The sequence below is a fragment of the Natator depressus genome, chromosome 5, assembly GCF_965152275.1.
Source record: "Natator depressus isolate rNatDep1 chromosome 5, rNatDep2.hap1, whole genome shotgun sequence".
Lineage (NCBI taxonomy): Eukaryota > Metazoa > Chordata > Testudines > Cheloniidae > Natator > Natator depressus.
This window is the reverse complement of record NC_134238.1, coordinates 99,556,779-99,581,634: the sequence shown is the minus strand read 5'-3', so window position 1 is coordinate 99,581,634 and position 24,856 is coordinate 99,556,779. Positions and strand designations below refer to the sequence as shown.

At 38.8% G+C, this 24,856-nt stretch overlaps 1 protein-coding gene across 4 annotated transcripts in view; it reads right to left on the bottom strand.

Moving 5' to 3' along the window:
- SMARCA2 (SWI/SNF related BAF chromatin remodeling complex subunit ATPase 2) overlaps positions 1-24,856 on the bottom strand; it is a 188,022-nt gene that overhangs the window by 117,871 nt on the left and 45,295 nt on the right. For all 4 annotated transcript variants that reach the window (XM_074953295.1, XM_074953297.1, XM_074953298.1 and 1 more), the window contains 7 exons: positions 15,963-16,089; positions 14,281-14,454; positions 13,846-14,019; positions 10,640-10,810; positions 3,183-3,236; positions 1,824-1,954; positions 1,565-1,625 (listed from right to left, as the gene is read on the bottom strand). In XM_074953295.1, coding sequence (XP_074809396.1) covers positions 1,565-1,625; positions 1,824-1,954; positions 3,183-3,236; positions 10,640-10,810; positions 13,846-14,019; positions 14,281-14,454; positions 15,963-16,089 — 892 coding nt within the window. The remainder of the gene's footprint in view (positions 1-1,564; positions 1,626-1,823; positions 1,955-3,182; positions 3,237-10,639; positions 10,811-13,845; positions 14,020-14,280; positions 14,455-15,962; positions 16,090-24,856) is intronic.

Sequence of the window (24,856 nt, the reverse complement as noted above, 5' to 3'; positions counted from 1 at the left end):
TTTGTTCCTTATTTATTATTTACCTTACATTTATTACATCCGATGAAGTGAGCTGTAGCTCACGAAAGCTCATGCTCAAATAAATTGGTTAGTCTCTAAGGTGCCACAAGTACTCCTTTTCTTTTTACTTTTAGAATGATTTCTCCCTTTTTTTCTGCTTGCCACAAAACTGTACCAGTACTGTACATAGAGAGTAGAAGATCTTATCTAATTCTACATCTATATCTACACTACACTACACTCAGGGCCCAGTATTTGGAGGTGCTGACAGCCTTTACCACCCTACTAAGGTCAACAGGCGTTATCACTGTCAGCACCCCACAGAGTTAGGTCATTAGGCCTCGATCAGCAAAGCCTTACACACATGCTTAACTGGACATATTGTGACTTCAGTGGCACTACCCATAGCACATAAAACTAAGTAGGTGTGCAAACCTTTGCAGGAGCCACACCTTAGTGTGCATTGTTAAATCAATTGCAAAAACATACATTATTTTAAAACATTATTTTAAAACATATTTGCAACATGTGAAGAAATATCAACTAAGCATAATCTTTGCATCTTGACATATTTAATTTAAGACCCTGCCAATATTTTCTGATTCTAGATTAAAAGAGGATAAAAACAATATTCGAACAACTAACATGCTGAGTGGTGAGTGAAAATTCCACCATTGTCACCACTGCTTCAGCCCACAGACTAAAAAGAAAATATTTAGAATTGCCCCCAGAAACACAAGCGGCTTATTTTTAAGTATTTAATTTAAAAAATAAATAAATAAAACTACTCTAAGGTGAATTTCTCTCTGCTCCCATCATCCCATTTGCAGTAACTGAAGTCGCATTGGCCTCCTTATCCCTAGAGCACACCCAAGATCTGGTGATACAAGGTAGACAAATCAACATATACAGACACATCATTGCTTTAATCAGCCCCCTTTTACAGTCTGTTGCCTGAAAGGTCACAGCCAACCACTTTCATTGAAAGATTACCAAGAAAAAAAAAAGTGGGCTAAGTTGTCAAAAGCTTACATGTAGCTACAAAAACCAAGATCTGTGTATGTCTTCTACCAAATGTTTTTAATACAGTTTTGCTTATTATTGAATCAAACACTTGATTACCACAAACAGCAAATCTGTCTCTTCTGTCCTCCTCCCCCAAAGTTGATAGCTTTTTAATAATTGAAGGATTAAGAAAGTATGTCTCTCAATAGAATTACAAATCTACGCATATGGAGATAAAACAGATTTGACAGATACAAGGTATCAGTTTATTCAGAACAGAGTCACCATATCTCCTGTCGTAGAATATTGTTATCAAAAGGAATCTCCTTGTTTGTTCTCAATCATGATTATAAATAACCAGAAATGGAACACACACTCCTCTCTCCTCCTGTGTTCCACTAAGGGCTAGTTTTTCTTGTTGGCATAACAGTCCTTCCAATTGTTTTCACATGTAGTTCCTTTCCTTTATGAGATTTTTTTTCCCCCTCTGCTCACTAGAGAGAAAAACAAGGTTTCCCCCTCATATGCTCTTAGACATGAAATAAGTAAGTACACATACCTCCTCCTCATATTCAGAGTCACTCTCCTCCTCACTGTCAGACCTAGGAGCAACTTCATAGCTGGTCCAGAAGACAAAAGAATAGGTGTTTAGAAAAAAAACACCACTCAGATTCAATATGTTTCCAAATCATTTTATAAAGAGCTGAATAAATTAAATGAAATAAGGGTGGGTAATGAAACAATGTTTCTCTTGTTATAAGTATCAACAGAAGTGAAAGTAGTTATTAAAAATCCTGTTAGTTTGTTTAGCTACTTACCCAGGATTCATTTCTAACCAAGCATCCAGCTGACTAGCTTTTGGAGCTTCTGGTCCAAGAAGAACTTTGCCTGTTTCAGTGTGAGTCACTTTGACTGGAAGGTCACTCATCTGACTGCTCTCATCAATGGGCTAAAAGTGAGAGCCAATGTCACAGTGTAAGACATCTGGACTTTCTTTCCCACAGAGACAAAGACAGCAAACAAGAGTTTGCAAAGTTAAAGCTTCAAAAGAAAAACAAAGAAACTGAAAACCACAGCAAAAGTGTCTTGGTCAGCACCTGGGCCAACAGTAGGTCACAATATCTCCACAAGTATCAAGCAAAGGCATATCCCAATATTAAGTGTAACTGAATGAGGGGACTATGGAGCCAGAAATATTTATTGGCTTCTCTGAAGAGTTTATAGTGTCCAAAGAACATGATTGGAGAAGTTTTCATTTACAATTATTTCTGACAGACAAAGGAGCCATCATGACACAGCACATTTGATCCCATACTAGGAAGGGAACGGATGTGCTTGTCCGATGTAGGCTTATTTCCTACCGATGCGATAATATAATGTGCTATGCTTACAACCATATTTGACAAATAAACTGTGTACTACACAAAGATTTGGTTCTCAAGAAATCCACTTTTACACATAGATGTGCACAAGCTGAAAGGGATTTTCAGAATACTCAGAGATATATACAATGCTCCAGAGACTAGGCTTCAGATCTCTTTAAAAAATGGCTTGTACGGGAGGATAGTTAATCTGGATATATTTTCTCCTGGTTATAAAAATGGATCTTTTTAGGCACTTAAGGGCATAATTTAAGAAGAAAGTTATAGTGACAGTGCATCCTATCTCATCCCAAATCCTTGCTTCAGGTACCTGAATGGAGTGGGCCACAAGTCTAGAATACAGATTAATCTATTACTGCCAGTAGGAGCCATAGCAAACTTTGGGAAAAATACAGGAAATCAAATTACTTTATAATAAGTTAAAAATTCTCAAATAAACGCTAATTTTACATTTTGATGTTCATTTAAAATGACCAGATCATATTCTATAAAGATAACCTGGGATGACATATTCATCATAATTCTACAGTATGACTTCCAAACACACTTTACTTATACTGTGAAATATTATAAACTGTGTCAATGTGTATTCATAAACTATATCTGCAAATACACATGAACCTGATCCTGCGACCCTTACCAATGCAAGTAGTTCCATTGTACTTAGTCCCTTGAAGTTAATGTGATTATTTGGGCAAGTAAAGGTTCTGGGATCTGGCTCCCAACCAGCAATAAATAATGTGATTTATTTAGTAGTATCTACTCCTTTGAGAAAAAGGCCTTTAAAATTTTTACCTCTCCATCAGGACCAAGATCAGATCCCATTCCCTCTGCATTCTCTTCTGCCTTCTGAAATGAAAACACAGACAAAAATGTTACATTCAAACTAAGATGAGTATAACCAAGCATGAACTATAAAATAATTTTCATATATTTTGCTGTTTGTTGTTCCTAAAACAGCTTTGGCTTCCATACTGGGATCTTAGCAAGAGCTATTTCAGTCTGAAAAGTGACTAGAAATGGTATTGTGGGGTTTCTGTTAATTATGTCTCAATAATTCCACATCAGAGTCACTCAGTTTACAACAACAAGACTGTAGGGCTAGCAGATAGAAAAACTGATTCCCAAGTCAAACTGGAATCTACTCTTCCCATGCATCACCACCAGTAATAAGCATTCTGAAAGTCAAATCATGCCTTAGGTTATGCCAACTAAAGGCAACAGGGCAGCATGAGGGTAAGTGAAAGGCATGATTTTCCCCTGCACTTAGAACTTGGCTAACAATTCTATTCATGATGTGCAAGAAGAAACAGAATCCAGCTCCCCCTCCTGTTGCAATGTTGGCTGTGCACTGCTAACAGGAGTATAATTTTACCTTTATCACTACAGAAAGCAGATTTGACCTAAAATGCACAGGAAGAAGGTCTTTTTAGTAAAAATGGGCTATTTTGACAGTCACTCTTTATAGGCTAGCACCATATTTTAAGTAATGCGTTTGTTTAGATGGCGATGTGGGCTAAAACAAGAAAAGCTAACTTTTCTTTAGTCTCTAAGGTGCCACAAGTACTCCTTTTCTTTTTGCAAATACAGACTAACATGGCTGCTACTCTGAAACCTATAATTATAAAGACATTCAAGATTTATCTATCCTTCTGAACACTATGTTTACCCATCGTATCCTCAAATCAAGCCTGTTTGTTCAGCAGATTCTGGTGTTTCAAAGGAGTAGAAACTTCGAAGAAAGAAATAATGGTAGAAATACCTAGCTAATACCATGTGGGGCAAATTCTGCTCTCACACCAGTGTAAAGCCAAGGTAACTCCACTGACTTTAGTTTGAGGTACGTTAAGTCTGGAAAATCTAACCCCTAAATCCAGCTAGTCAGTGTGTTGACAGTAGACAAAGGAAATATATATGCACCCACTGGTGGGAATCATATTTTCTGCATACCTACATGCATTTCTTAGACTTCAGCTTCTTCTCCCTTCTTTCCATAGAGAAAAATAATACCATTGCTTTATTCTTCTCAATACGGCAGAAGTAAGGAGGGGTGGGGGTGTCCCTTTCTGACAAACTATTTTTGTGGTGATTTATTTTCTGGAGGCTGCAAACAGTTTTTTCCCCTTGGAGCTCCATCTTTCTATACCATTTCAGGGTTTTGTTTTTTCATACTGTGACTGCCAGCAAGGTATCTGAATGTCTTCAGATTCACTTTTATCAGTTGATGTCTACATAAAATACCCTAAAGTGAAAGTAGCAATGCAAACTTATATAGATGAACTATTGGGGCAATTCTCTAAGAATCTTGCATATATTTAGGCTTGGAAGGATTAGATTTTTATTGGTAAATGTCGATTTCACCCTACTTACAGAAACTGACGAAAAAGTATTTCCACTGATGATAACTGAAATTTACAGGTAGGCAAAGTAAGAAAGCTCCTTGAGAACTTTATTAGTTTGATAAGTAGATCTACTTAGATAAGGATATCTACTTTGTATATTTCAACATATGATATTGACAATTTGTGTTTTAACAGCTATAAAGCTTTAAGTTTTTGAATCTCAACATCTACTGTCATTAAATAATTTTTCTCTGATCCCCTTACCCCCATAATTTCCTGAAACTGGGAAAAATTAAATTAATAAAAATAGGAAAAAAGTGGTTAAAACCCATAATTTTGTGCAACTGTGAATTCTTAAATTGATAAAAAATATTACAAATACACTGATGTTATGTCAAAATTATTTAAAAAAAAAAAACTGAATTCTGCCAAGCCTACATATATTTATTAAGTAGTATGCTAAAATACTTGAGGGAGGGTGAGGAATGGCTGCAACCAAAGTAAAGTGTCTGTGTCTCTAAGCTTCATTTTGTCAGACTGATTTGTGAGTAGGATAACAAATTATGTCAGTGCTGACGGTTGTTGCTTAAACAGACCAGGTGATTAACACTGATTTTGTATAAAGTAATCTACCCCCTAAATCCAGCTACTTTAGGATATTAATTTTTTTCTGAAAACTATCCTGAAAAAGGCAGTAACCAGCAATTTGTTCATTCATATATCAGATCTTTCTCAAATAAATTAGGTAAAGGAAGGACAGTGTAAAGATTGTCATTGTAACCGTGTTATACCCATCATACCTGTAACTAATGCTGCTAACCCTGGATATAGCGTTTTGTCACCCTCAATTTTAGTTCTTCCTCTATTGAGGAACAGTGTACTTCAGAAACATCCAAAAGGTTTTTGAACTGGTTAAGCATTGCCAGGGATGTCTGGAAACCTGTGTCCCAGGGGTATGAATGTTATGTAAAAGAATTAGGGATAGAGCAAAGCCTTTGAAAATGTAGATTTGAACACATCCACTGCTGCACACTCCTCTGAAGTTCATGCCTTGAGGACAGATCCAAAGGGGCATACTGCCAAACAGAATATGCTAATCTTCAAACAGATGACCTAGGAACTCAAGGGTTTCATTTTTTTAAAAAGTCACTCATTCCTCCCTTCCTAAGCTGGCAAAGATAAGGGGAGGTCACTTTCAGAACAGTGGAAGAGGAGTCATGCCCTGTGAGTGGCTCAACAGCAATACCTGATGACCAGACAAGAGCAGTATTAACAGAGGTCTGGAGGGAGCTCAGTTCAGCCCTCCTGGGCAGTGGCTATTTGTGTTGACAGGAAGAATCTGAACAGTGCACAAAGAGGAGAGTTTACAGAAAGCAGGGAACAGGGTGATTCATGATAGCATTAGGATGATTCATGGAGGCACAGGTTTGACCTGGACTGCTCAAACTGCACTGGTTGACTAGGTTCTCCCCCACCCACTTGAAACAGTGTATTGGGGTACATCTGGAGTGGAAATGCTTGATGGCAACTGTGTGAGGAAGATGAATCAGTAGATTGGAGTGGATGGAAAGAATGAAATGGAAAATTTAAAATTGTGATTATGTTATTTATGTAGCACCAGAAATTTGCAAGTGCTCTACAGACAACAAGATGACATGGTCCCTGTGCCAATGAACCTACAATGTCAAGAGACAAATGCACAGATTGGAGGGATGGAATGCAATAAACTGGAAAGTGACACCCCCGTGAAGTTAAACATGAGTTTTGCCAACCTACATACATTTCCTACTGACTACTGAGAAACATTTGTCTGAAGTGGGACCAAGCTCTACAAGTCTCTCTGGACGTGTTTTAAGGAGTTACTGAGAGAAAAGAGAATCAAGGAGTGGTTGCCTGGCATCAGTGGCTGCATGGAAAAAGAGATGGAGACCAGAGCGAGAGAAAGGCAAAGATGGTGGGTTAAATGCATGGCTTGGGGGGAATGAACAGTGTGAACAAAAAGAGATAAGAGCAGACACGTAGATAGGAATCCATCATCTTACCTAGGAAGAAACACTTTAATATTTATATGGTCTTGATCAACTCATTAAAGCCAATGAAAAGAGACCAACTAACTCCAACAGGAGGCCTTGCACAGCAAAACAAAAAATCAGTCACTAAGCCTCAGCGTCATACACTGTGTAAAGAGTAGTTTGTGCACAAGAGAGTAGAGCCATTTACAATAAATGGTTCTCAAGGATTTGGATGCTGAGTGGAGGAAGCAATATGCAAATGCACTGGAAGAAAAATTTTTATTACTAGCACTGTGCAAATCTATTAATTAACATTTATATTATGGTAGCATCTAGAATTCTCAGCCATGTCATTGTCCCCTGGGGCATAGTAAAAACATATAGTAAATGAGAGCCCTACCTCTCAAGACCTTGCAGTCTAACATAACAGGTAGATGAAACAAGCAAACTAGCAAGATGAGGTAACACAAACAGGATTTTTTAGCATAGACTATCTGTGTGCACAACTTGTAGCCAATCAGCAGCAGTAATTATAACTTAACACCTGCCAAACTATTATCAGATGGCAAAGATGTGCACATTCAGGATCAATAAATTACAGCCTACATAACTAGAAAACTCTCCAGACAGGGACAGAAACAACGATGGACCTAAAAGAGGGTATTCCACATTGGTTATTCAGTTATGCCACAGACAAACAGAGAATTACTTGAGGGGCGATGACAGCTATATGGAACTGAAATATTTTTTCTTCATATCTATGGCTGAGAACTTCAGTGGGTGAAGTGGGACTAGGAGAAGGACTTGGAAACAATGTCCATCCTTGACAGCGAGTGATATGGACTGTTTATAAAGAGGTGCTTCTCAGCTGATCTCAGACATCAATGTGCTTACAGAGCAGATGTCTCATTTACTATTTCATAAAGTAATGCCTCATCTTAGCTACACTCCTGGTTATTCTGGCTCTACTCTACGTGCTAGTGTCTTCACAATACAAATGGAAAGCTGTGTACATACAAACATATGAGAGGGCAAAACACTGACACTCATGTACTTAATACTGAAGACATATTCTGCCTACAGTACATATGTGCTTGGAGTATTTGAGAAAGTCAGCTATAGTCCTAAACAAAGGACTACATCATGAACGTCACCCGTCTGTTTCCCTACCACTTGTACAATACGAACTATCTATAGAACTTGAAAAAATCTTGGGCTCCTATCAGAAGCAACTCCACTGAAAGCGAGTGGCCCAGTTTTGCGCTTGTTCAAGAGACCAGAGCCGTTCAAAAGGAGCTATTCCAGACAAGTGCAGAATTATAGCCAGAAGAAAAATCCCAAACCCTATTTCCCCAAGAGCACAAAATGGATTCTTCATCACCAGTCTGGCCCCTTGGGTAAATAGGCTTCATTTCCTAATTATAAATAGTGAGGCTAAAAAGGAGAAGTACTTCTGCACCATCCACTTCATCAGTGTTCACCCTTGGGAGCAAGCCTAAAGGACTCTTGTCTTGCTCCTATGTAAGAATGGAACACTTAATTATGTTTTCAATTGATTAAACCATATTTTCAATTGATTAGGTAATACAAGAACAGAGGTATCCAAAGTATATGGCTGAGTAGCACAATGACAACTTGCTGGGTGGCTGTGGGTCAAACTTAAGTAACAAATGAAATCACAGTTATAAATCAAAGCACAAGCCATATTTATTAGTACTCATCTCTCTCCTCTTGATAGATGAGCAAAATGGCTTGATGGCAGAGTTCACTAGCATTAAGAGGCTGAAAATGATCAGGGTAAAGCACAAAATTTTACTGTTAATTTTCCCTTATGATTTGAGCGGGGCAGAACACATTGCATCAGATATTTATGGTCTGTCTGGACACGATTTTTCAGCATTAGAGACTTATGCATGCACTGACATCACCAGAAGATGCTCTCATCTGAGCACAGACTTACACTAAGAAAATACTGGAATAGGTTCATTCACAGACACAAAAGAGTGTCAACAGAAATACTAGGGAACATTATGTTTATACCAGTGTATAAGCCAAGCACACTGATGCTGTGTGATATCTGTAGGGAGAATTAGGGGTGTTAAAATCAAATGCTGCTCTTGCCATGACTGTAGGCCAAGTACCCTCAAATGAGTTTTTTTTTTTTTTTTAAGATATTGCCTCCTCATTTTGGAGGACTGACTGTTGGCCCTTTCTGTATTACAACATATTCTTAAAGAGGCACAGCTGTCTTTTTTTGGAGGGGGCTGGAGGAGAGGAAAGGGTACTTTTGAGGTCTGTCGTCCTTAACATGGTCCAGTTATTATATGTTGGTGTTTGATACTGTACTTAACATGCTCTCACTCTACGTGGAGAAACCTAAGCAAGCATTTCAAATTCTGTAAGGTTAAACAGCCAGGAAAATTAGCAGGTGCACTCTTTGTTTATGCAGAACAAGCGAAAAAAAGTTCTGAGCCATTATTTCTTCTCTCTCATATTAAGCAGACTCATCCCATGAGAATTACAGATAGACATGACCTAGAAGGTCATCTTGCCCATCCTTCGAGATATGAAAGGCACTGCGGTGTCATGAAAGTACCAAACTATTATTTAATGACTTCTTTTACAGAATTATTTTATTAAGTAAATAATATTGCTTAACTCCCACCCATACTCTCACTGACTAACAAAGAAATGTTTCATAGCATCCAAAATGAATTTTAAAAAGGCTTATACTAAATGGTAAGAATGCAGATAGAAAACAACACTATTTCCAGGCTCTCTCTATTTGCACAAAATGGGCATAAACAAAATGATCTCTCTCTGGCTCTGTCCACTGCCCCTGTCAACTATGTATAGGACTGAGCTGAGTTCAGAATTGGAAGGTTCAAGATAACTGTTCAGAGGGCAAACTGGCTGATTGCAGGTGTCAAGAAGGAATAATCACTTTTTGTGCCTCCAGGTGAAACACTGCAGAATTAGCAAGCGCTTCATGGTAGTGTTTTCAGTCTCTCTCTGATGCACATTATCCACTGCTAAAGCCAGGACACCTGACATTATGACAAATCCTATGTGACTACAAGAGACATGGTGGGTAAGGTAATATCTTTTATTGGACCAATTTCTGTTGGCATAAGATAGCTCTTCTCTCACCTTCCCAATCTACAGAATGTAAGAGACATACACTTCATTGCTAATTGATAGTAGGTTGGCTAATGTTTGCTTGTTGAATGTTTATCAATAAACCAAGTTTATAACCCAGTGAAATTTTCTAATCTTTTGTCCCTTCCAATCTATGGAATTATTCATGTTGATTATTAAACTGACACTTAAAGAGCTAATTCAGTATTTGTATAGCATAAACCACATGATTTCTCATGCCAGACTTTTGGAACAAAAAATTATACTCAATTAATGTTAGCAATTTCATAGTTTATAAAATTTCAAGCATGCTCATATGCATAAGACCAATGCAGAGTTTAGCTTAACAGAGAAGGTTCAGGGGTGACTTGATTCCAATTTATAAGTACCTATATGGGGAACAAATATTTAATACTGGGCTTTTTAATCTTGTAGAGAAAGGTATAACATGATCTAATGGTTAGATGCCCAAGCCAGACAAATTCAGACTGAAAATAAGATGTATATTTTTAACCATGAGAGTAATTAACCATTGGAGCAATTTACCAAGGGTTGTGGTGGATTCTCCATCACTGACAATTTTTAAATCAAGACTGAATGTTTTTCTAAAACATGCTCTATTTCAAAAGGAATTATTTTGGGGAAGTTCTATGGCCTGTGTTATGCAGGAGATCAGATGAGATCATCTTCTGGCCTCACCCACCAACAGTTACATTAAGGGGAGGGAAAGGTGTTAGTTGTTGCTCAGTTTTCTACTTGCCTTCTTTCTTCTCCTCCTCTTTTTCTTTTCTTTGGCAGCTTGTGCTTGCTTATGCTCCCACACCAGATTAGTCAGGTTGGCCACATACTCATCTGTCTGCTGCAGCAAGTATGCCAGACGTCTGTCTTTCTTCTGGTCAATCAGCTTACGGTAGCCTTCTTCATCTTCAGCCTACCAACACAGAAAAACAACATTCATGGTATAGACACTTACAGAGAAGAACCACTACCATTAGCACTGGAACTACAGAAGTGTATTTGAAAGGTCTTCGACTCCCATTTTTGAGGTGCAGGATAACTTGAGGACCTTCTACAAAAGAAATGGGTCAGGAAGGGAAGAAATGTATACATTTTGATACACTGAATGGGTAAAGGCCCTGGGAAACTCACAGCCTTATAGAAGGCTGCAAAGATTTTCAAAGGCTCAAACCACAGTTAGGTACACAACTCCTACTGAAAGGTAATGAGAGCGGGATGTCTAATTCTGATCTGTGCCTTTAGAAATCTCACCCAATATAAATAATAATCTTTGGGTATTATGAATTAGGAGGAGGATTTCCTGCTAGCATGTTTTCAGACATGACCATATTCCTATTCTAGACATGATCTTTGAGGGGAGAAGAGATCTTTAAACAGATTTACTTTTCAAAAGATAAACTTCTTGGTATATAGGGTGAAAAATAAATAAAAATTGCAACAAACATGCCAATGAATTGGGCTACATTTCACTAGAGGAATGAAATAACTACATAGCATAGGCCTGACGGACACAAACTTATATACATAGTTATGGGTCAGAGATATGAAAAAAACCATACCCCCAGCAACACAGCTATGCTGACAAAAAGCCCAGTGTGGACACAGCTAGGCTGACAGAAGAGGGCCTCCCTTGGCCTAGCTAACGTCATTTGGGAAGGCAGTCTTCCTACCCCAGCAGAACTCCTTCAGTCTGTGCTAGGCGGCTTTGCCGGTATAGCTATGCCAGCACAAACTCTGTAGTGCACACACAGCCCAAGTGTGCTCAACATGCAGTTGTGTCCTCACAAGAATTCAACTGTGAATTTGGTAAGCACTGGGGTAGTAATACCTGAAGTGCCTCTGACAGCAAATCTGACTGAAGATGATCCTCAAGTGATTTGTCTTTGAAAACAAAGATGACAACTCACAGTCCACAGGTAGATGGACTCAGCAGCAAGCTGTGGATATTAGTGTTCTGGGCGTGTCTGAAGGTACATGAAGATGGCATGCTGCTCCTCACTTTTATTAGCAATGGTTTTGGATCTACGTGCTCCTAACATACGAACTCTGGACTGACATCAGCTCATTCACCTCAGGATGTAAAAATATTTTTGAAACAGCAAGAGTACCTTTTTAAACCTACATGTTTTATTTCTGATAATTAACATGGCAACAGTTTGAGCAGCTAGACTACTGGCAATTGTCTCTACTTACTGCTAGTCTAAAGGATCTCTATAATGTAGATTGGTATATAACCTTTAGAAAGGCCTCAGGGCCAAAAGATTTGTTCTTTTCCTCTGCAAATCCTTCATTTGTATTTTGCATGTACTTGTATTTTTCATGTAGTGATTTAAAAGCAATCTAGTTGGCCCTTATAGTTGGTAGTGACAGATTTTGGACAAGCACTTAGGCTTTGCGCCACATCTGCACCCAAATTAGACATTTACTTGCTCTTTCACTAGTGTTGTGCCTTAGGGAAAGTGTGTCACTCAAATGCTTGTAAAAACTGAGAATAACTAGTTTCCCAGTCATTAGATTTACTGTTGGTAGATCTCAGTGAATCCTACTGTTAAACAGAATTAGATCACAAAGTTACCAGATTTCTACTAATATTAAAAAGAAAATATTAGCCTACTATAAGGTGATAACCATGACCAGCTAACACACTTCTAAATACAACTTGCCTTGTCTACGTTTGGTGCAAAGTCCTATGTAAAATTATCTTAGTTAAAATGTGTTAATTAAGATGTTATAAAAACACAAGCTATTTTCCTAATCTAGATATGCCTGCCGATCAGTTCGACAGCACTCTGAAGAGACACAGTCACATGGGAAGCCTTCCCATCACACATTCCCCTCAAAAGAAACTATAAGTAGTATTATTGGGAGGTGGTGGGGCGGAGAGAGAGAAGAAGAAAGATACTCTTGCTGCTAGCTTTCTTTGGACCATAACTCTGAGGATTAATGGTCAGCTGGAATTAGTGTCGCTCTTAGACAGTCACTAATTCCCAGAAAATACTGTATTTATCATTATTGCTTAAATACGTATATTTTAAAAAGCCAGACTGGGCCAGAAGAAACAATGTGAAGAGAGGAGAGATAGTTACTGCTATTCACTGAAATAACCTTTTTCCCTTTAACTTTTCTACAAAAATAATTTACACAGCAAATGTATTCTTTGACACATAAATCATAATCAAATTAAGTTCCTGATGAGTATTGTAAAAAAAAAATATAGGCATAAGTAGTTATTGGAACTATAAGGAAAACATTAGAACAAGATCCATAGTCTTCATATGGTGAATATACTAATGAACTTTGCAATATACCTGCACTGTTGTAAAAAAACTTTTGAAATATGAAATTAGAAAGATTAGGTGATTTAATGGAGGTTACAAAACAGCAGTTATACTATTGTGAGCAGATTACTAGTAATGACTAATATACACATGGGCGGCAGAATAGTTACAAATATTATTTGAAACCACAAACAAAAGTAAATATGGCTCAAAGTGAACAAAGTCAAACAAATAACGTCACTACCACCACTATAAAGCACATACAACTAATCTCCCAGGTATGTTTAGATTCATATTAGTTAAAATCTAATTGATCAGAGAGCCCTTATCATGCAAAGGAAGTATATGAGTCCTTGAAAGTATATATCAGGTATTAAACAGATACTGAATTTGATCTTAGCAAACAGGCTGTTTGGCAGTCAAATCTGAAGAGTGCAACATTCAGTAGTTAGAGCAAAGTTTGATCAGCAATGCCCAGTTACAAAGTAACTTACACAGCGGCCTTCCTAATCCTCAGAAGCCCACAAATTTGTTTTTCCTAACTCTTTCCAATAGTATAAAAAATATGCTACATCTTAATCTGCCACATTACCACCGCCCCACTCTCACATCGTTAGAATTGTTACTGTAGAGCATGCCAGAGTTGGCATTTTACCAAATGACCCCTTACCATCAGTCTTCTCATTCTTTCTTTCTCAATTCGCTCAGTTTCCTTCTTCTGCTCACGCTCAGTATTGGCATGCCAAGTTGCCACAGCTTTAGAAAGTTTCTGAATTTTCCCAGCCACAGACCGGTGGTATTCTTTAAAATCTTTAGCATGCTGCAATATGCTGTTCAGATATTCCTAGAGAAAGAAAATAATAAATCAGCTGAGACATCGTAGTCTAACTGACAGAACACAGGATTTGAAACTACGAACACCCAAATTCTGGACTCTTCCGCTTGCTTACTGTATGGCCTCTGGTAGGTCATCTTTTTGTAATCTGGGATCCCTAAATATAAAACGGTGATAGCTGGCCAAGCAAAGCAAGGTCTACCACTTAACTCAATGGCATTTCTCTGTATCTGGAATACACTAATTCTGGAGTAGCAGAGGTTAAAATACCTGGTGTTTCTGTCTACGTTTTCTCTCCTGTTCTATTTTCTGCTGTTTCTCAAGCTTCTCAGTCATGCGGGCTTCCCTCAGAGTCTGGCGCTTGCTGCGCTTATAGGCTTTGGAGTTCAGTGCTGTCTCCAGTGTTGTGTCACGGCGCATGCAGGCCACCACCTCTTGTCTTAGCTACCAGCAAGAAGAAACAAACTTAAAAAACCCATCATTCTGCACACACAGAAGAACAATTTTAGTCATCAATACAGCATACGAAGGTAGAAAGTTAACTTTTCATGGGCTCTTCAATCCTGCTTCTCCCTTTCACTTTCCATTGAGATACTGAAAAATTGGATCCTGAAATCCTCAGTTGCAGCAAGAAGGTGATCATCATCCTAAAAAGCTCTTCATTCTTTGTAGGATCTTCCTCTTTCTATGCAGAGGTATGAACGCCACTTATATAAGCAGCTCCACAAGTGGTGTGTCTGACATTAGAGGTCAAACATGGCAGATATCACAATCCTTCCTCCCTCACAAGCTGGTGTTGAAAATGATTGTCCTGCTGGCACGGAAGGGGCCAACCAAGATGAAAATCCATTTTAACAAAGTATGGTGGAACAAGATGACCTGTGTGCTGTTTTAAATCAGGTGTTGAACGTGGTTGACCCCACACACATCCAAGGGACATTCATTTTCAACATCAGATGGGGGAATGGCGGAAGCAGCAGGGAATTACTAAGGCTGAGAGGGGCAGAGCCACCCAGTTCTAAATGCACAGCATGAATAGCATGCTGCTTCTCAGAACTGGCCTCAGACAAGGCTCTACCATAAAGGAATCACTAGGGCAGTGGGGAGGAGGATGCACCTAGCATGGTACACGTACTACTAAACTGTGCTAGTCCCAAAGATTTCTCCCAGGAACCAATTTTGCCTGGCCAATAGGGGCAGGGTCAAGATCAGCCAAATGACACCCCCTGCTGCTCTCAGGCCAGCTGAGAGAGCCAAATGGCAAGGGTCTAGGGAGGCCAGCACAGCAAAGCCCCTTTGCAAAATTCTTATGCTGTGCCTGCACCCAAGATCTGAGCAAACTTATGACTTGGACATGCTCTTGTTGGGCCTCGCTGCACAGCCTGCACATTACCACAGGCCTTTTGAAAATAGGGGTCACTGTGAGGAACACACAACAATCATACATACGGATCACTGAGAACATGCAACTGGGTCTTAGAAAAATTTGACCCACTAGGTTTTGAGACGATCAAAAAAGAGGCACCTCTTGTAATTTGTATTTGAACAAGGGGTTGTGGACTCTCAGCCTATCCTGTCCTCCTTTTTTATCTCAGTTTGTGCCATCCCCATGATCTCCCTGAAAGACTAGATCATAAATTTGGATTTTAAGGACTACACTTCAGGATTAAACAGGAGGTGGGGAGGGAAGGAGCGGGAGGGGGGAAAGAAAGAGAGAGAGAGAGAGAGAGAGAACACATGCATCTTCAGTAATAAAGGACGCAAAAGATACTGATCATGTAAGTTTGACGTTTCTATGAATAGCGTTTTTCAGTTAAGTTTGCTCAAATATTGACATTCCTCTTTAAACTCAGTACTTTCATAAATGTCTATTGCCAACACATCCTGTGCTGAAGAAAGATCACTTTCAATTGTGATCACAGCAAAAATGTCCCTGCAGCAAAAGGCATTACCTGGCGCTGAAAATTCAGTAACCTAAGTGCCTTCAGCTCGACTGTAGCTTTGGTTCGCAGATCAGGAGGCAGAGAGCCAGGTAAATTCTCCAGTTCCTGGATTCTGTGAGCAATTCGAGCCTGAAGTCTAAGATGATAAAGGATGTGGGAAAGATATCAGGAGAGATCTGTCAGTAGTTATCAATATTATATGGTAACATCAGCAATAGATCTCATACCCCCAGTCAATTTCTAATACTCATCTATTCTGAATTAACATGCACTTCTAGGAATGGAGAAAAAAATCAGACTTACAGTTACTCTGCAGGAATACCCTTGATACCAAACAATGAAGACTCTCTTCCCTCCTCTTAATTTTAGCTATTAGTTGTACGGGAACAGCAACTCAGCACATTTATTCTACTCATGCTTTCAAGCACTTTGTGTCTGCAGGCCAGTTTGTTAAGCACAAATAAAAAATGTTATAAAATGATTGGGTGTTATTTTAGGTCTCTTTAAAGTGTGATTGCAGTCAGAATAGTGATTGTGTAAGAATGCAACATTCTTATTTAGCAGAACTGTTTCTTGTTGGTGATCAAAATCCTACGTGCTTATTCTACTGACAAAATTTAAGTTTTCACTTTCTTTATTCTTTAAACAAACTGTTGGCATTGCAGAGCTATTAGGATTCTATTCTGGCTCACTCACCCCCCACAAAATTCATTTCCAGTTGCAAACTCTTTTAAGACCAATCATGGTGCACAAGCCAGAAAGAATACAGCTTCACTTTCAAATTCCAAAGTGAGTTTGTAGTGCTGGTAATCTTTGTAAACTGGCGTTTTGTTTTGTTTTACTTGTAACTCAGCATATTTGAGCAGGCAGTCAATGACAAACAAACATGAACCCCAAAATGCTACTTTTAATGACACTATGTACGTGTGGTTTAATATTCCTTTTGGCTTTCAGGCACTTTTGCAATACAGTGCTGTCTAACTAAAGTGTAATTTCAACCATGGAATTCTTACAACAAAATAAAAATGGACTATAACCAATAACCAGTGAGAATTTCTGAATGAATTCTAAATGGTCCAGTTGTTAAACATTTTGGGCCATGATCTGCATCGCAATGCAAGTGAATCAACGATAGGAGCCAGAGGAGAGAATTTCTGTCCCCATTTTTTACAAAGCCATGGAGAGGAGAATTTATCTAGTCTACCCATGCTACATGTGACATACACACTTTTGGAGATTTAGAAGGGAAGTCTGATTACATAAATTAAAAGGCTGATCCTACTCCCTCCTGAAAAGGATAACAGACTCACAGCCAAACCTATACTATCACTCATCTTCTCTCCATCACAATATAACACAGGTAAGAAATTGATAATAGCATTAATAGACTAGTTGGCAACATGATAAATGAATTTGTTAAAGCAAAATGTTAAGGATATTGGCCACGTCATACCAACCAAACTAGAGAACTGCTTATACCTAAAAAGGCAATTGTAACTTATGCTTTTTAAAGCCACATACACCACCCATTCCTCTTCCACATCACCCCTGCTCCAAAATAATACATAAGAACAGCCATCCTGAGTCAGACCAATGATCCATTTAGCCCAGTATCCTGTCTTCCGACAGTGGCCAATGCCAGGTGCTTCAGAGAGCATGGACAGGAGAGACAATCATCAAGTGATCCATCCCCTGTCATCCACTCCCAGCTTCTGGCAAACAGAGGAACTAGATAAAAATGGATTATGATCAATAACCAGCAAGAATTTCTGAATGAATTCTAAGTAATCCAGTCATTAAATATTTTGGACCGCAAGCTGCATAACAGGTGGTGCAACCAGCCCCACGTATGATACTTTACAGGCACACTGATGTAAAAAGGCAAAGCACTAGCTCCAATTCTGATACCACTAAAGTCAGTGCAAGTTTTACCAAAGACTTTAATGAGAGCAGGATTGGACATATTGACAGGTCAATTTTCTGCAGGCCCCAGTTTCCATGAAACTTAAGCAAAGCAAAGCAAAACAAACAAAAATTTTTTGATGAAAGGTTTTTAAGGAAAAAATATTCTGCTGACATGTATATAATCTAAACATTGCAATATTGTGCCAATACAAAAAAAACAGAGTAAATCTCCTCCCACTTTTTTTTTTTTGGTCACCTAATAGTTGCCTGGGCAATTTTTCATTGTAGTAGTACTATACAACGCTATGTAGATGTCTATGGTATTTAAAAATGGAAACAATGAAAAAAGTATTGCATAAGGAAGCAGCTACAGTGGTGATATAAATTAATTCTCTGTTGAAGAGTGAATTTACAGAATGAATAATCTATTCATGGTACAGTTCTGCATTACCATGCTATAAAGCTGCCATTCATAAATGTGTCACCAGAGAAGATTTCTTTTTAAAAAAATCCCTTTAAGAAATCTTAACTAGTCCCTTTGCTGTATCTTGTGTTAAATTAGAGTGGCAGACAATCACTGAACTTTAACATTACATAGGGAAGTAGTTGAGATATTCTGAGGGCCTTGAACACTGGACTGGTGTTAAATTTACCTTTTGTTACAGTAAATTACCACAATCCACAGAGTTCACTGACCATTAATCTTGCACTTTCATTTCTGTGGTATAGTGAACCAACCCTGGTAGTCTGTCCATTAGAACAGGAGGGCAGATGTCTCAGTTTGGAAGGCCTGAAAACAAGTAATCTGTTAGACTACTGGGGCTATTGGGATATAAAAGAGCAATGCTGACCCCAAAATACCTGCTTCTATATGAAATGGACTAGAATCATACAAATGGTAACTGAGGGCACGTGAAATTAAAGTGGTCCTGGCAAAATTACTCTGTGCAAAGCACTACTGCACATACATTCCTTAAAAAAGTTACCAGTTAGAACAGCGATAGTGGAAAAGCTGGGTGCTGCAAAGGAAAATTAGGAATCATATTGCGCATGGATATATTTAGGTCAACCTCTCAGAAAGGGCTGGAGTACATTAGAATATCCCAGATACAGAAATGATCATACTCAGAGGTGAGTTTAACATTGATTTTTTTGTGTTTAATATCTGTATTTTAAGCACTGCTCCTCTACATACTATTTTGTCTCAACATCAATAGGATGCAATACATAGTCTGAGAAAGAGATACAGGATTTGAAACTTCCTGAAACAACAAAAAGGCTGTAATACTGCATAATTGCAGGAGACTCATTTAGTGGCCTCAAGAGTACAGAAAATTGAAGCTGAATTAGGTCAGTCAGGTTTTTCATACAGATTGAACAGTAAATCAAGAGGAGTTACTGTTCTGGCAAGAAAGAGTTCCATTAACGGCAATAGATATTTGTTCAGGTCCAGAGGAGAAGTTTATGATGATTCCTACAGGAGAGTTATTTGTTCAGAAAATAACACTGGGAGATTTTGTTCTTTCAAGTAACAATCTGACACTACAAAAATCCACATTTTGTACAACTCTATCTCTAATTGGACTTGGTGATTGCGAGGGAATTTCAGTGCCATTACAGATGCAAAACAACTGGAGAAGTCTAGTGGCTTCCCTACCTCCTGCCCTTATAAAGGAGGATTAGATTGACTATTGCACATCCACACAGACTAGCAGCTGACTGATGCATAAAGAGACTTAGGGCTTGTCTACACTTAAAATGCTGCAACAGAGCTGCTGCAGCAGCACTGTAGCACTTGAGTGAAGATGCTGCCTACATTGACGGGGAGGTAATCCACCTCCCCAAGAGATGATAACTAGGTTGATGGGAGAATTCGCCCATCAACCTAGCGCTGTCTAATGCGGGGCTTAGATCAATTTAACTGTATCGCCAAGGAGTGTGGATTTTTCAAACCCAGGAATGGCATAATTATATTGACCTAATTTCCTAGTGTAGACCAGGTCTATAGTTCTGAGATGTTCAGAGATGCCTGGTTCTTATCCTCATACTGATGAGTCCAGATCATAGCTATGATTTTTCTCAATCTCCCAGTCCCAAAATAGCTGGAATGTTTCTGCTGAGGCAATCACCTATGAAACTGTTAAAGCCAAATCTTACTCTCTTTGGAGTCAATATGACTTCTGCTATGTGTGCAATGACCTCTCCCCAAACTATTGTTTTGACTTACTCAGTAAGGCATCTGAACAGTGTTGTTTGCAGCCATGAGGGCTAAGGCTTGATCCTACGCTCAGCGAAGTCAATGGAAAAACTCCTGCTGAGTTTGATGCTGCAGGATCAGGTCCCAGATGCTTAACTTTTAGTTTAAAACACAAGCTTAAAACTACAGAAACCAATAGGGACACCAGAGAACTGATACCACAGAGTATTGATATGCACCAGCTTAGCCAGACCTCTAGATGCATCTTCAATTTACTGAAAGGTAAATACTAATCTGCTAAATCTTTGAGTATTTTGGACTACTGCCCTGCTTTCTGACAAGTGAGACCCAGAAATGGGGCGAGCCAGTGCACTTAGGTGGAAACACAATTTTTCAAAAAATGGTTTGAGCAGTTATCAATGGATGCCTCCCAATGCACCTTCTCTGGAAGGGCTATAGTAACCCATGTCTCAAGTAGGACACAGGAATACCATATTGGATCAGACAAGTGGTCCATCTAGTCCAGTATCCCATTTCCAAAAGTGGCCAGTATCAGATGCTTCAGAAAGAGTTTATATATATCTCTTATACATTTTATTTTTTAAAAAAAAACAATCCTACCTAATGTAACTGTGAATGTTTTCATTATCCATACCATCTTCATTTTCTTGCATCCCACTAAGTTCTTGGCCTCACTGATATTTTGTGGCAATGAATTCCACAGGATGGGGATTTCTTGGTGGCTTTTTGTTTGTCTGTTTGTTTTTTGGGGGGGTGTTTATTTTTTTTAAAAACACAGTACATAATTTATTTCCTTTTATTAGTTTTAAATCTGTTCTCTTTTAGCTGCATTGACTGTCCCTTGTTCTTGCATTACATGAGAGGGTGAACAAAAAACACTGATTTACCGTCACTATATATCGCTAATGATTTTGTATAACTGCAACTTGTTGGCAGAGTTTCTCTGTTGACTTTCCCTGTGACCAGGTTGTTGGAACTGTAGTGAGATGCTGATTGATTCAGACCAATTCTTTCTGCCAGGCCTGGCTTGTTAGCTGCACCCTAGATGTAAAGGAGGTGGGAGTGGCTCTTTGGACATCTGCTGATCACTTTCTTTGCTGCTCTCTGGGCCTGATCCTATTTTGATATATTCTGTATATTTAGATAGGTTGAACAGACTGAACTTATTCCAGGTAAGGTGTGCCGTTATATAAATTAATGGCATTATAATATTTTCATCATAATTTTCTATCCCATTCTTTAAATATTCCAGCGTCGTCTGCTTAATGTGGTGAAGTTTAAGCAATTTTCACTGAGCTGTTCACAATGATACCCAGGTCCTTTCCCAACACGTAGGAATAATGAAGAGAAAAAGAAAAAAAAGGAATAGTGGCAGTTCGCTGGTAATTATTTTTCCATGTATTGCAATATTAACTTTTAAAGAATTTTATGGCAGCCACTTTTCACCTAAAGCAAATGCATCGAACACTTAGACTTTTTTGGATCATGCTCATCTTCTAATCCCTCAAACTGATAAAAATATGTTGAACTATTCCTCTCTTCAGGGGAAAATGCTAAAGACTATTAAGTCATTCATTGATAACAGAGGGTCAAGAAGAAAAATGCCTTTTTCAAGTGCTTGAAGGACTTACTAACCCTATTTAAAAGGAACATTTAATTAATCTCTGCAGTTCAGCATTTTATCTTCATCTAATCAGAACATGGCTATCGCATTACAAACTGAAGATAGAGATCTCCTTGCAAAGTAGGTGATACTTACCTCTCCCTCACCAATTGAGGGTAACTGTGGAAATTGTGCCAGATCACTGCAGGCTGTAGGAAATGGATGCCAGGCAGCAAGCAAGAAAGCTTTATAAAAGGGAGACCCTTTTCAGATAATAAAAGGAATCAGTTTGACATAGTTTGCAACGATCATAAATTAAAGATGCTGGAAAGTGCCATTTTTTTTAATTAATGCTGGTGGGGAGGAGAGCCATTCCACCTAGTGGAACAACATTAAATTACACTACACATTATTAGTTTTAGACATATTTATTAAGATTAAAGCAGCACTTTATTTCCAAGGAAGTATTAAAATGGAGTTTTATAAAAGCATGTCATGAATTTACCACTTTGGCTATATTTCAAGTAGCACAGCAAATTTAACAGTTCAACACTTAGTAGTAATTTAAACTTTTTATAGCAATGAGTATTTTAAATATCCAAGTTTCTTTTAATCTTCCATTAGTCACACAGGGATTAACAACAATTATACCCCTAATTTCATCTCACAGCAACATATGCTGCAAGAGCTGCTAGGCACAACCAAGTGAATTCAGGGGCAACATCAACTCTAAATTTTCTTGCTTTTTTGTTGATTTAAGCTAAAGCTTTTTAATGTCAAAATGTGGTGCTTTTGGGGGAGGAAGGGGGAAATCTATTAAATGTAGAAAGTCTCCCATTGACATGTCATCAGTTTCCAAGGCTTCTTCAGTCTCAACAATATGTTAATGGATCTATTACTGCTCCTCCATCTGTAGTTGTCCATTTAACAAATAGCTAATGGAGAAGAACGCCATGCTGCACCTTTAAGTCAAGAAAGGCGTGCACAGCAGTACATATCTTATCCTGTGCAACTCTGGAGGACTACAAAAGCACTCCAACTTCTCACAGGGGTGCACATGTGCCGAGGTGCACTACCCACACATACTTTCAGCTCACTTTTCCCTAGGCAGTTACATTAGCCATGCATGCGCAGTAATGACGTTCCTTAGTGTTACACTTCACAACCTAAGCAAGGAGAGCCCGTACCTGAGCCTACTGCACATGTACAGTAGGCGATTTTCAAAGCTTATAACTTGGTTACACCACAGGAACATATCCAGTAGGAATATATTGCCGACCACCTGACCAGGATGGTGATAGTGACTGTGAAATGCTTGGGGAGATAACAGAGGCTATTAAAATAAAAAACTCATTAATAATGGGGGATTTCAACTATCTGCATACTGACTGGGTACATGTCACCTCAGGATGGGATGCAGAGATAAAGTTGCTTGACACCTTAAATAACTGCTTCTTGGAGCAGCTAGTCCTGGAACCCACCAGAGGAGAGGCAATTCTTGATTTAGCTGTAAATGGAGCACAGGATCTGGTCCAAGAGGTGAATATAGATGGACTGCTTGGTAACAGTGACCGTAATATCAGGGGTGGCCAACCTGAGCCTGAGAAGGAGCCAGAATTTACCAATGTACATTGCCAAAGAGCCCCAGTAATATGTACTGATTATATACGTATATGTATTTGTGTGTATAGATATATATATGCATGCACATAATCATAACATAAGTTGATCATGTATATTTATTATACATTTATAATGTATAGTTAACAATAACAACTTAATCTTTTACTTAGTGGGACTTCTGGCAATCTTTGCTTTCAACAATTCCCTTGAAGTTTGGTTTTTATTCAGCTGTGCTCACACGCAGCAGTTCTCTTAAGTGGCTGTCTGCCAAAACGGATCGGAGCTTGGATTTCACATATCTGAGTGTCGAGAAAACAGACTCACAAAGATCGGTCGAGGCAAACATCGAGATTAATTTTAGGGCTGCACCTCTGATGTTGGGGTATTTATCCTTTGGTACAGATTTCCAGAAAGTAAGGGTCCCCTCTGTCTTCTGAACAGATTTCAATCTGTAATCTTCTAACAGTTCTATTATTTCCATCTGGGATGTTTCTTCGTCAGTGACTAAAGGCGGCTTCAGACAATCCGCTTCAGCACTAAAAGGGTCAATCAGAAATCTGATCTGAGGTCTTTTCTGCAGCAAATCTTGGAATCTTTCTTCAAAACTGTGCTTAAGATCTTTAATCACGTTCGCATACCTAGTTGTGCTCCATTTTAGGGGTTCTGCTGCATCTTCTTTTGATCTGGCTCGAAGTTGTGACATTGAGGGAAAGTGTGTCAGCTCTCCCTCAAGCATTTGTCTGGGAAACAACTGCAGTTTGTCCATGAATGCAAATACGCCTTGCACTAGATCAGACAGCAACTGGAATTTTCCTTGTAAGTCCACGTTTAGTTTATCCAAATGCAGCAGCATGTCTGCAAGAAATGCCAAGTCTAGAAGCCATCCAGGATCTGTAAGCTCGGGTGTATTCTGTGCTTCTCCTCCATAAACAATTTTATTGGTTCCAGGAGCTCAAAAAATCAAACTGCGCAGTGAAATGGCAAATCGGCAGGGAAGTCGTCTTCATCCAGTTCTTCAATTACATTTTGAAATGGTCTGTGCTTGAGTGTATTTGAAAGACTGAATTTCACAATGTGCAAGACAGGTTTCATGATGTGATCAAATTTGAGATTTTTAGACACCAGGTGCTCCCGATGAATAATACAGTGAAATGTCCAAAATTTGGGAAAGCTCTCATCAGACTTACAAATCCCTACTAATCCATTCGCAGTTCCCTCATGGACGGAGCCCCATCCATTGCAATGGCAGTGAGCTTCTGTAAAGGGAAGTGGCTTTTCGCAACTACCACCATGAACACCTCCTTTAGATCTCGTCCACGCATTCTGTCCTTTAGTGACGTGATATCGAGGAGTTCTTCCCTTACAACTCAGTCTTCAGACACAGTGCGGACAAATACCGATAATAAGGTTTATCCTGTGCATGGCACGACTCATCCAAAGTGATGCTCAAATACTCACATTGCTAAAGCTGCAAGTGCAGTTGCAATTCGATATCGCTGTTCAGGTTGGAGATTATGCATTTTATTGTGTGGTGTGAAAGCTGCAGGCCAGAAA